We start from the raw sequence: 12,325 nt of genomic DNA on the forward strand, positions 1-12,325 counted from the left end.
ATGGTCTCCGAGGGTTTGTGTGTGCACCACAGCCACTTAAACTAGTGCTGGGGGGACTGCAGATTCAGGTCCTAATCTAGGAATTTTGAAACCGCACCATTTCCTAGCACTTGAGTAGTGCTTGGCATCTCTTTCTGCTCCTTAAGAAGCATATATGTTTTCTCAGATAGAGCACGCAGATGAGTCTGGGGTGTTGCGAACATGTGTAGGAAAAAAAGGGGTGACAAAAAGATTGGTCCCACTACGGGCTTAAGAAATTCACATCCACAGTAGCAACATCATTTAGAATACAGAACAGGCTTAATTTTTTTGTTAACCTGAAAATCTGGAAACTGAAAGAAAAAGGTCAAATGTCATAAGAGCCCCAATAAGCTATACAACAAGTTGAACTGTGCCTTTAATTGATTTATTTATCACATTAGAGAAGCGAAAAAAACATAATTCAGACCTCATTGGGTTGGTTTGTATCGCATGTCCGTGGTTTCCTGGATGCACGGGTCAGTGCATGTGGCTTCACTGCATGAGGAGTGTGCACAGATTAAAGAAAAGCACTTTGATGAACCTTGTTCTTCTCTAGTTGCAAAATATTATGAGTGCAGTTGTTCTTTGTTGGACTTGTTTGACTGGCCCCCACTCATCAAACAACACCAGTTTCATCAACAACAAAAACCAACCAAAAAACCTGCAGCCAAACTGAGCAAATGGTTGTTGAACACCATGAAGCATTTAGCAGCCAAAGAGTTAGCGAAGAACAAAACAAAGCTTGGATGCCGATTTGTTCACTCTTTCAAATTAGCGTCATATTTTAAAAGAAAGCCGAGGAACATGTCATAACATTTTCCAAATACAACTTGAACTGCAAGTGTTGCATTTTGCACTTTTTTGAAAGCTCTTTATACAAATGTGTCACTTTATATGTGATCGGGTTAGTGTTTACTGTGCCATAGATAAACATGTTTAAACAATGGCACAGATAAATAGGATATTCTATAAATATATTACTTTAGGTATACGAGAAACATGATGGAAATCACAAGATTTGATGAAAAAAAGAAGAAAATAAATCTTTTATTGCGCAATTTAGCATTTTAGTGTGTACAGCAAAAAGTAATGAGTTGTGTTACAGTAATTACAACCATCCATCCTCCCAATAAGAAAATGTTTTAGGTTAGATTAGCTCTCATATTTCCTGAAAATTAAAAACATTAAACAACATCAGCCAAAGAAAGTGCTTAAAATTGGTATTTATCACCTCCCTACCGACAACAGCCCCCTTGGGAGCTTTCCTGAATGGATCCCAGACCGCTATGTGGCTCAGCTATCTCACTGACCTGCCGTGCCACCAGCTACTTCAACCTGGAACCTACACACTCTCCCTATACAGCCATATCCTGGCAATAAATCACCGGGTAGTGTGAACTCCTCTGGAATGCTTGTGGAGTTGCCAAATGATTGTTAAAACCAAGCAAGGTCCAAACCTTATCTGTGTCCAACACATCTCTGTGCTATCAGAGATAAAGCTGTGATAAAAGAGATGTCTTTTTAGCCTCAGAATAGATTCCTACAGATTATATTCCAGTAATAGAACCCAGAAACCCAGATGGATTTTCTGATTATTAACCTGTATGCTATAACCTGCATCTCTGCAGAAGCAGCTTCAGGTGTGCAACTGCAATCCATCACTAGACAACATTTGTGCCTTTGAGTCAACACCAGGAAACACATGATTTTAGCCTCAGCGGTTACATTTCCTTTTCTTAGCAGGGATTTGGAATGGAAATGATGCAAAAACTATTATTGCAGGCAGTTAAGCGAGGAGCTCTTGCTTGCTACAATTAAGAGAAAGATTTTGATTTGCCAGTCTCTGCATGCCAACAGGAGTTCTCACCCGTGTCCACACCTGACACTGAGGCCAAATCTGCAGCATCTCAGAGACTGAGAGACACTAACGAGCCAGGCCTCAGTCCCACTGTATGATGTAGTCTGAATCATCCAGTGTATTTTGACATGCAAATTTGGCCTCAAGCAGCTTTCCGTTGACCCCTTCAGAGACTTGGGTGGGCTCCTGAAATACCTCCCTTAATTTGACATGACCTGATTTGGAGGATTTCAGAGTTATTACTCCTCTTGGACGTGTGGACTCACATGCGAGGCGTGAGGTTGAGGGAGGTCTTCCGGAGCTGTTATGAGAGTTGATGTGAGACAACACAGTGGACAGTGTCTGGATGTAGTGAGACGACTGGAAAGAGAGGATATTAGACAGAAGAACATGAGTGACAGGAAGGAATGGGGGGGAAAAAAAGGAGAAGTGATTTGGAGAATGTGGATCCAAGCTGTGCAAGCCACATAAAGAGCATCTGAGTTGCTCAGTTGTGTCAGCTCGACTTCCACCGTTTTTCTTTAACCCTCCCACGCTATCTCACTATTGTTGTGTTGAAAGTCCCTGAGTTTTGACAGCTGTGCTTGGAGTGCTGTAACAGCAGTCTGAAGGGAAGGGTGTGTGTGTCTGGCAGCGTGCTGTCTGATAGCTTTGTATAGTGAGTGTGGACACTTTTTTTTTGCAGGGTCTTGGCATGCAAATATCTCTCTCCGTCTGTGTGTATGTCCATCTTTGTAACCTCTTTGGGACATTTTCTAGTATAAACACTGACACTGTCAGAACCAGTAGTCAATCTCATGGGACTAAAGCCTGGTCCTAATGAGACAGAACCTTATTTCCATGGTCCTGGTTATGGTAAGAGGGGCATGATGTGAATTGTTTGGTGGAGAGGAGAGGGATAAGGTTGTGGTTAGATGACTGTCATTGCAAGGTCCTAACAAGAATAGCCGTGTAAGCATATGTGTATATTTATATGGCATAACTACAGACCTTGACAGGACTAGTAGTCCTCATGAGAATCAAACCCTGGTGCTAACGAAGTGCAGAATGTATGAATTGTTGTTAGGTGAAGGTTAGGGTTAGGCATCAAGTGGCTATGTTTAAGGTTAGGGATACGGTTTTGTTAAACTGTCCAAATGACCAAATGAGTGTCCTAAGAATAACTTTGCAAACGTGTGCGTGACAGAGAGAGAGAAACCCCAGGGGCTAAGTCTTTAGGAAAAATACATGTGTGCAATGCTAATAAAAGATAATACATCTGATTTATGTTGCCCCCTGTGGCTCTATAATGCAACTCATTGTGCTTTAAAAGCAGCAATTTGACATGAAATATAAGTGTGCAGACAATGAGGCTGAGCAGCAGAATAAGGGTTTCTGAAAACTTCACAGACTTTAATGCTGCACATAGGATGGAAACTGTGTTCAGATGAGCATATGACTTTGCTTGCAGGGCTGCAAAACAAGCAAGGCGGCTACAACCTCAGTCAAGAAATAATATATGTTCTTGACCTGCACATGCACAGGCCTTTTTCACAACTGACGTGACTAACATTCAAAACAATGCCTTGAAAAAGAAAAAGAAAAAAACTTGTGCAAGGATCCCATTTACTTAATGATGTTGCAGCTGGTATAGATTTTGTCCTCACTGGTGCAGCAGAGGGAGGCAAACCTGGGAATAAAGCAGGAATGTGTAGTGGGTGCTAGGCAGCTGGTGGCTGAGCCCTGCTGGGTCGCAGAGAGCAAGGCCAGGCCAGCCACATGAGCCTCAGCTGATTCACACACCCATGCACACATATGCTAACCCAACTTGGTCACATGTATCTGCTGTACGATCAGAGGTCCACATTAAGCAAATGAAGTGGCTTGATGCAACTTTGAGGCCAATCGCCTATCCGTGAACCCAGAATTCTCCCTGTTTTGATGGAGCTGGCTCTCAGTGTAAGACGAAGAAGGCAATTGCACCATCACAGCCTGAGCAGGGTTCATCCTACCCAAGCGAGAATGGAGCACGTCTTCACACAATTAGCATCACACCTGACCAGATGTATTATGGTAATCACACGGCAGACACTCAGATATCAGACTTATCAGTCTGCTTGTAGCTGTGTCACACCATAAAAGACTTACATGGCCATGGGCCACAGAGAATTTATGGCGGGGTACTTTTGCCTTCTGTTTGCTCTTCATACAAGGAACCTTATCAGCTGATGAGGCGAATGCATGAGCAGAATATTTTGGGGGGGCGTCCCACAACTCTTGAATAGGCAGAACACCCACTTTTCCTCACGAGTTGTAGCCTTAAAGAAAACCCTTTGCTGACCTGCGATGGCCTTGCCAATGAAAAGCAGGGAAAAGTCCATATTTTACTTTTGTTACTTCTGTTGTTTCTGACAGAACATGTGGTGAGTTGCTTTTGCATGCTTGAATCAGGACACAGTTTTCTTTTCTTTTTTTCTTCTTCCTACCCTAAGCTTGTCTAAGAAGCACATAAAAGCACAGGACTTCCTGTGGTCATTTAATGGCACACCACAGATTGTCATCAACTGAGTCGCATAAACACTCCCTGACATGACAACCAAACAGCTTACGGCAGTTTTATTATTAACCTTTCAGTTCTATTAATTAAGTGTGTTTATGGTGATTTTGATTTCCTTATAAGAAATAATGTACATCTTGTACATTGTTTTCACAAAAGACACTTGAACAAATCTATGTAACATATGTAAATGAGGTTGTGTCAGTGGTTTGAATGACCTACTGTATCTCTTCATATTCACTGTATAGATATCTGTCGTCATCTGTTCTTTACCACCCTCAACTGGCTAAAGATGGTACTCCCTGCTGTGCAAACCACATCTTTAGCAAAGCTTCTTTTTTTCTTTTCTTTTTTGTTTTTTAACAAAATGGCCTTCAAGCTGAAATAGAAACATAGATGTCTTTTAGTGAGGTTTTATTTTACATTAATCTAATTGAAAATTAATTTAGCAAGAAACATTTAAGAGAATTTAAAATTGCAGTTGAACAATTATTTAATTTTGGAATTCAATTTCCAAATCACCAGGTGAAATATGTTTCCTCATAAAAGCACAAAGGTTAATGTGTTCATGTATTTTTCACCATAATCAATGTGCTGATGTCTCACTGGTGAGCAATTACAGTAACCGTTAATAATTAATAACAATTATGCCACGTGAATTAATGAAACAGTCAGATAAAAATGCAATGTGGAAACTGCAATTTGAGCTGCTATAGTCAGTGTGACCCAGAGTGCGATTAAAAATTAAGAAACGTGAAGCTACAGCCTGATGAAGACTTGGAGACACCCTGGCTGTGTTCACACCAGTATGTATTAGGTTATTAATAGTTGCTATGGTACCCACATCCTCTCTCCCCACTTCTTTGTCAGAGCCTCCTGTGATTTAGGGTAACTATATAAACCCTACTGGGCTGGCCCTCTGTCCTTTTCTGGCCGCTGTTATTGTTCCTGGAGCACAGGCCACAGTGTTTGGCTGCTCCAGCTGAGGAGAGAGCACCTACTGGGCTTTTCCCATGACGGTGAGAACCGCTCTACCGGTCCCAGTCAGCAGGCAGTGGATGAGGGCCCTGAGCTGCTTCCACCTCCTCTATCTCCCCTTCCTTGAGGCCTCTCACCCCCTCCCTCCCTCCTCCTATACCTTAAGTTCCCCCAAGTCATGATCTGGCCCGTAAATTAGTAGTGGGAGAAAAATAGGTTCTGTAAGATGAAACTGGTTTCTGTGTGTATCAGCACACGACTCAGGGGAGACAAGAGAGAAGAAGCAGGCAGTAAATCCATTGGAGTCCACTGATAGCGCCTGTTTGCACAGCCACTGCCGCTTCCTTTGATCAAATGGCTGGGGGAGCGGGGGGTCGTGTGGCGCTGCCGAAGGTCAGCTATATATTACACTCCTAAAAGTGATTACTGAAATTCTTAAGTGAAACCATTCTGCTGCCAGGGTGTGCTCTAATCCCCTGCAGCGTTGTCTGGGCCGGAGCTGGGGCCTCTCTGTGGATCTGTGCACCCAGCACTCTTTTTCCCCTTCCCCACTTGTGTTTTCTATCATCCAAGCAGGCCTAAAAAGAGCCCCTACATGGAAACATGGCCTATCCAGTTGCAATATCAACTGCGAGAGCTCGGAGGAGGAGAGAGCGAGAGGGAGAGGAAAGGTAGTGTCAGGAAACAGAAATATGCACACACTTCAAAGGCTAGGGCAGCAAATTAAGGGTTAGGGATTGGACACGACAGTAAGTGGCCTTTACATCAGAAACAGGGTAAACAATGTCTGGATTGTGTTTCGCTTCTTTCCTCTGTGTTGTTGCATAGAGACCCCCCCAGCTTTCCATCTGCACACTGCTGTAGGTAGAACACTGAAAAAAAAATGTCATTTTTTTTCCCTTAAACATTGAGTAAATAGTTTCATTTAATTGAGCCATGATGAAATGTTTGGTATCTGAGCCACTGATTTGTGTGACTTACTGGAAAATATAACACATATTGAAAAAAAAAAGAATGAATGAGCATCTAATAAAGCCTCTGCTCAAATTCCTCAATTTATGACTGGTAGCTAATCCCTGCCACAGTGTTACACTGTATCGAATCAATTACAGCAACTTATAAAAACAATGTGAAACAAACAAGCTTCACTCTTTGTGTGCGCACATGTGTGTGTGTGTGTGTGTGTGTGTGTGTGTGTGTGTGTGTGTGTGTGTGTGTGCATGGCATGGCTTTCCTCTGCAGCAGCATCACAGTTGAGATTGCGCCAGCCCAAAATGATCTAAACAGGGATTATGTGAAGTCATGCTCTATGAAACTTTATACACGTTTGCTGATCATTACCTAAGATTATTTTGTGTTAACTTTGGCAGACCCGCTCTTGGCTCTCGGACTGAAAAGGGGATGATGTATTTCCTCTTATTTATTATTTGCAATGGGCTACTGCGAGGGGGGAAAAAAGGAGTGAAGGTGGTATGGCTGTGACTGGTGCGATGATGCCAGGAATAACAGATTGAAACTTGCTCCTCGACCTCATTAGTGTGTAGAAAACAGTTCCCAGGAGTCACAACAGAGTGTAAATACATTTTAAACTCTTTAAACTGCAGGGTGTTTTGTGCCAACTTCTCCCTATTTCGGATTTTTTCCCCCCTTGAAATGGGAATGTAAACGCATCGAGCACTGCAAGTGTGCAGGCTTCAAAAGAGTTGCAACCCCATGTTGCACGTCTCATAAATTGTAGTGAGAGAATTCAAAGAGAAATTTATCGAGCATGGCATTCACACATGTTGACAGTAAAGTGGGCCAACTGCACACTGGGTCTTGGGAATTTGGAATTTGTAGGAGCACATGGCCCCTGTTCTTTTTTTTTTTGCTTTGAAACACACTCTTTGACCCTTTGTCTGCTTATGTAATGCCTTTGCCCTTTCCATTATGACAAAAGACAGGGAAATATGTATTGCACATAAAAGCCTATAGCTGTGCTCTATAAATTAGAGATGTCAGGTACACTGCTGTAAACAGGCAGATATTTATCTACCCATGTATGTGACTTGTGGCTTGAGATACAATATTTCATGAACACTTCTTAAGCACTTGAAGCAGGTGCACTGTGGTCCCAAATAAGGCAATGTGCTATAACATCATTACTCAACATTTGTTTATGATGTGAGCATGTTTCTGCCATCTGTTTCCACCCCACGCTGCCTTTTCTTCACTTCTCTGTACAGTAAGTGAGGTGTTTATAGTCTTTGGATGTTGCCAATTTCACTGAAGAGAGGCCTGTGGTGCACCTATGTGACTCAGAATACAGGGCTACGCTTTTGGCTCCTCTGCCTATTGACACAGGTGCTATCAACAGCAATGATCTGATTCCCCAGATGGTGAATGTCCGTGTTCACATACACACTCACACACTTGCCCTTTCCTTCTCTGTGCCATTAAGTGCCACTCAGGCACAGCTTTATATTGACTTTGCTGGAACTAGAGTGTTTTAGCCTTTTGTTGTTGCTGAACTTGTGATGGTTCATTCAGGGGCTGCCTCACAGGATGCTACAGAGTGTGCTTCCTTGCCATTGGCTGCTGCAGCGGCAATTGCCCAAAGCAGGTCTATTAGGCTCAATTAAGTCTCTTTCTGCTTCATCCAAGATGTACAACCTCAAGCCAAAGAACAGGATTTAATTTGCCTTTTTTGTACTATTTGTACTTTCTCCCCATGTGTCACCAGGATAACAGATGGATAGGTGAGTACAACTAATGAGAGATCACAGCCAGGTTGTCAAATATGACCCAGAACTTGAGATGCACCAAGTATAGTGACAAAAGAGAGTCTTTTCATAAACCTTCTCTGAAGGAAGACAGGAGTAGGAATATGAGTATGGTAAACATAGAGCATAGGAAGTGAACTCAATACTTTAAAACAGTGGCTCACAAACCAATGTGTGACATTGCATTGGGTTGTTTCTTGTCTTGATCAGAAGGAAACATTAAGTTACTATGATGCGGGAAGATACATAGCTTATTACTACTATATGTGCACAAATCTGGTTCAATGTTGTCTTAGTGTATCTTGGACAACAATCTTGCAGCAAGGTTATGGTTGAGCCAGTCTTTAGCCACTTAAGTGTCCTTTGGAGCTGATTGACTAATTCAGAGCAGGTGTGCAGAGGATTGGACGGATGCAAGTACCTAAAAGCCACGCCCCAGCTCTGAAAGAGAGTGTGTGCAAACACACAACCAAAAACAGAACTGTACAAAAGGCCAAAATCCGAACACTAACATCTTACACTGTCTATGCCCTAACTTCCCACTATGCACACATCTTGGGAAAAGTACAAGTTGCTTAATACTGTTTGAACTTGATACAAAATAAGATATTTCTCTATATTGTTTTTTTCTCATGTCATAATACACACATTACACTGCAGAACTTGAGGGTGTTTTTAATATTTCACATATAAAGTATCAGTGAAGGTGGGCTAAATAATAAATAACACTGTACAACACTATTGACTATGTTCTTTTTTTAAAAGTTGGTTCAGAAATGAGTACAGAAGTCCACTGAGTGAAGTTTATGGAGTGATTTGCAACAATTACACCTTTAATCTTAGGCCTCGGCACTGCTTTATATGAACCACTTCTGAGTAATTGAGTATACCAAATTATATTAATACCACAACGTAGGGCGTCATCTGGTTACTGTAATGCTCCTGGGCAAGGCAGCTCAGGGCGTGAGTGATGGAAAAAAGCTGAGAACAGAGAGTGAGAACGTAAATAAAAATCTGTAGGATAATAAATTGCATCACTGGTAACTCTATCCAGTGCCGGTCTGTGGTGAGCTGCAGTGCAGAACCTCCTATGTATGCTGGGGCCCGGAGAGAGATCTGCTGATAACATGGGGATTGATGTAGGCCATTAAGGGAGCGCGTGTGCAGAGCTGGAGGGGTGCGTTACATCTGGCCTCCACAGCAGCACTGTATATCAGCATGTTGTCACCTGGGCTGATGTCACAGCAGGTCCTTCGGCTAAGAAAACACACACTCTGTCTTGGGTGGGTGACCAGCGCCAACTCACTCACTGCCCACTAATGTGCTACTCGTGCCGAAGGGGCGAGTTGTTTTGGGTTCATGGCCTGGACAAAAGTAATCCATAACCAATTAGGCATTGTGTGTGTATGTGTTACTATAGAGATCATTCGGCAAAACAAGATGATGTGGTTTAGCATGTGGACATAATGAAGTGAAGCAAAATTCCTCTAACGGCTTTTTTTTTTTATTCACCTGAAGTTGCACAATATCATGTTTTTTTGTGCATTTTACTTTTAACCATCCCAACATGGTCTGTAGGAGCAATGTTTTATTCTGGGACAAAAGCACCACACCAGGTTTTCAATAGCAGCTTGGATTGGAGTTCAATTCATCAAAGGACTTGACCCAAATCAAATAATGGCACTTCACATGCTGTCAAATAAATTCTGTCCACTCAAGTCTAATAAATCAAAAAACTTTATTCTCATTTTTACAGTCATTAACAGTCAAATGAATGTACAACTTGCGTGCAACTGCAACAGATTACAAACACTCCATGAAATATAGCCAAGAGACTGTCAGTACTGTACAGTACTGTGCAAAAGTCTTAGATTTGTGGTTTTAGCAACACTATAATGACCATACAGTACAATTATTTAATTTACTTTGTTGGAACACATCCATGAAACATGCATGTGGTTACACAATAACTATTTATTCATAAAAAAAAAAGCCTCTCCATGTTAGAATGCCCACTATTTAACGTGACCAACCCTTACACTTGAAACATAACACGACCTGCCTCTCTTAAAACTAGAGTGGAACCCTAATTAATGCTAAAGATCACAGAATCTGACAGAAAAACAACAAAGTTGGTAGTGCCCTACGACTTCTGCACAGTACTTGTACATCAATTCATTAAAATACACCATCATCATAACAGTAAAGGCAAATGGTCTGATAAAATATGTGGTAAAATTGTGAAAATCAAACTTATGTGGCATGCTGAGATAAAAATGCTCTTATTCTATGGAGAAGCTCTTTCTTGACACTGTCTGGTACCAAGGCTGCAACAAAAACAGAAAACAGACACACAGTAAGTGCAATTGTAAAAAAAATGTCAATCCATTTTCTTAACTCAATTTGTTACTGAAAACAAAAGCATATCAAGTTTCTTTCTATCTATCTATCCAATGCTCATGTGGCAGGAGGAGCCGTGACCCCAAAATGTAAACACAAAGGTGTTATCAACCTGGAAGTGAGTCAACTATTTCTCTAAAAATTCTGCCTGCCACAGTATTAATATTTCATGCTACATTTGTTGTACTATCGATGTTTTTGGATTTCAAGCCAAGCTACCTCTTCCTTTAGGAGTGATCTCCACCATCAGATCCTCCACGGTGACATGCTCCAGGCCTTTTTCTTTGATCACTTCTGCAATGTTTTAAGTTCACAGTAAAAACACAAGGTTTAAAAACAAAGAAAATAAAAAGCAACAACAACAACATACAGTTGAACAACAAAACAGTAGTTAAAGCATAGCTTCTCAGGCTATGTGTGAAACAATCAAACTACAAACACATCATTTCACAGGAGACATTTTCTACAAACTTTCACTCTGCTAGTAGGATAATAACAGCATATTCTATGCTGTTGACAATAGTGCTCTAGTTACCTTTACAGTGAGCCTTCATCTGGTCTTTCCATCCACACTCAGTGAGCTTAGCTCTCAGTATCTCCTTCAGTCTTTCAATAAAATGCAAGGACATCATTAACAATAGCTGGAAACATGCACGACACTTCACATCTTAAAAGCACCAATCACTTTATTAGGTACACGTATCTGAAAAGGTGGCCAGTGAGTGTGACTTCTTTGAGCTTACCGGTGTATGAAATGTACTATAAAAATGTGACTTGACTCACATTGTCATGTCCGAATACAAATGTATATAAGTTCACGCGCAACAAGTTGTTTTTACTGTAAAGTATGGACCATTAGCCTACGCCACCTCACTGACCGAGCTGATTATGGTATTTGTTCTCACCTTTCTCGTTCGCCCATCTCGGTCAGTTTCTGGTTTATTGTTGCCCTCATCCTGGACTCTTTGCTCATGCTCTGTGACCTACAGAGAACAACACAATCACCACATCTTAATGCGGATTCCATCTGAACGGCTCCATGGCATGTTTCCTTTTAAATTAGCAGCTAATAGCCGACGTTCACTTAGTAAGGCCAATTTGTTCAGTAATCAGTAATCACTCACACACCAGGGGCGAATAAACGAGGTCTCACTCTGACCAAACGCTGTCAGTAAAAACAAAAGTTAATCCACAAGATGGCGTTAGCTGTGAAAACAGCAAATTTTAGCACCGAACATCACACACACCGACGGTGTAAAGGAGCCCGGCTCGTCTTAGTCACGTTTCAGGGAGAATTTCCTTCAGTTTAGCCTCAATTAGGGGCTAAAATAATAACTGCCTTCGTCAAAACTGACTACACCGTCATAAGTGAATTCCGGTAGGAAACGCTGACCACTTCAATGGTTCCTATGCCCTATTTACATGCAGTACTCAGATACACCACAACGCGGCAGTGTTGGTAAATAAATATATGACCTGTTATACTATCAGTAGGTGCTGCACCAGAATCTGACTCTTGATACTATTCAGATATATAAATAGATATATATTTTGTGATCCCAAAAACTGAGAAATTCCTGACAAGATGTGTGTTTGGTTGAATTGAAGAAAAGAAAAAAAGAGACCGACGACAAAAACACTGACATCTTCTTAAATCGCCTGAAAAACATGCTCAGCCAAAGAAAACAGTGAAAATAAGATAAGATAGTGCTTTGATTAGGAGTGCTTGTTGTACAGTCTGGCCTCCAGATCTAGACAACACCTCCATTA

General features: G+C 41.5%; 1 protein-coding gene across 3 annotated transcripts; it reads right to left on the bottom strand.

The window, feature by feature from the left end:
• Nucleotides 1-9,876: 9,876 nt before the first annotated feature.
• LOC122774878 (transcription and mRNA export factor ENY2-2) lies at nt 9,877-11,944 on the bottom strand. 3 transcript variants are annotated; one of them, XM_044034461.1, is made up of 5 exons: nt 11,803-11,944; nt 11,461-11,538; nt 11,091-11,161; nt 10,775-10,849; nt 9,877-10,482 (listed from the first exon to the last, which is right to left on the bottom strand). In XM_044034461.1, the coding sequence occupies exons 2-5, from the start codon at nt 11,526-11,528 to the stop codon at nt 10,409-10,411; spliced, it is 288 nt and encodes a 95-aa protein (XP_043890396.1). In that variant the 5' UTR covers nt 11,529-11,538; nt 11,803-11,944; the 3' UTR covers nt 9,877-10,408. The 3 variants fall into 3 exon arrangements, with proteins under 3 accessions (XP_043890396.1, XP_043890395.1, XP_043890394.1); XM_044034460.1 differs by having other exon boundaries at nt 11,684-11,944; XM_044034459.1 differs by having other exon boundaries at nt 11,680-11,944.
• Between the last annotated feature and the right edge of the window lie 381 nt (nt 11,945-12,325).

Source organism: Solea senegalensis, linkage group LG9 (genome assembly GCF_019176455.1).
Source record: "Solea senegalensis isolate Sse05_10M linkage group LG9, IFAPA_SoseM_1, whole genome shotgun sequence".
Classification (NCBI taxonomy): Eukaryota; Metazoa; Chordata; class Actinopteri; order Pleuronectiformes; family Soleidae; genus Solea; species Solea senegalensis.

Excerpts from the sequence above, each read along its gene's own strand:
- LOC122774878 (XM_044034461.1), bottom strand. The coding sequence starts at position 11,528 with ATGAGCAAAGAGTCCAGGATGAGGGCAACAATAAACCAGAAACTGACC. Across the intron at positions 10,850-11,090 it reads GATGAAGGCTCACTGTAAAG|AAGTGATCAAAGAAAAAGGC; the intron begins GTAACTAGAGCA and ends AAAACATTGCAG. Across the intron at positions 10,483-10,774 it reads GATCACTCCTAAAGGAAGAG|CCTTGGTACCAGACAGTGTC; the intron begins GTAGCTTGGCTT and ends TTTTTGTTGCAG.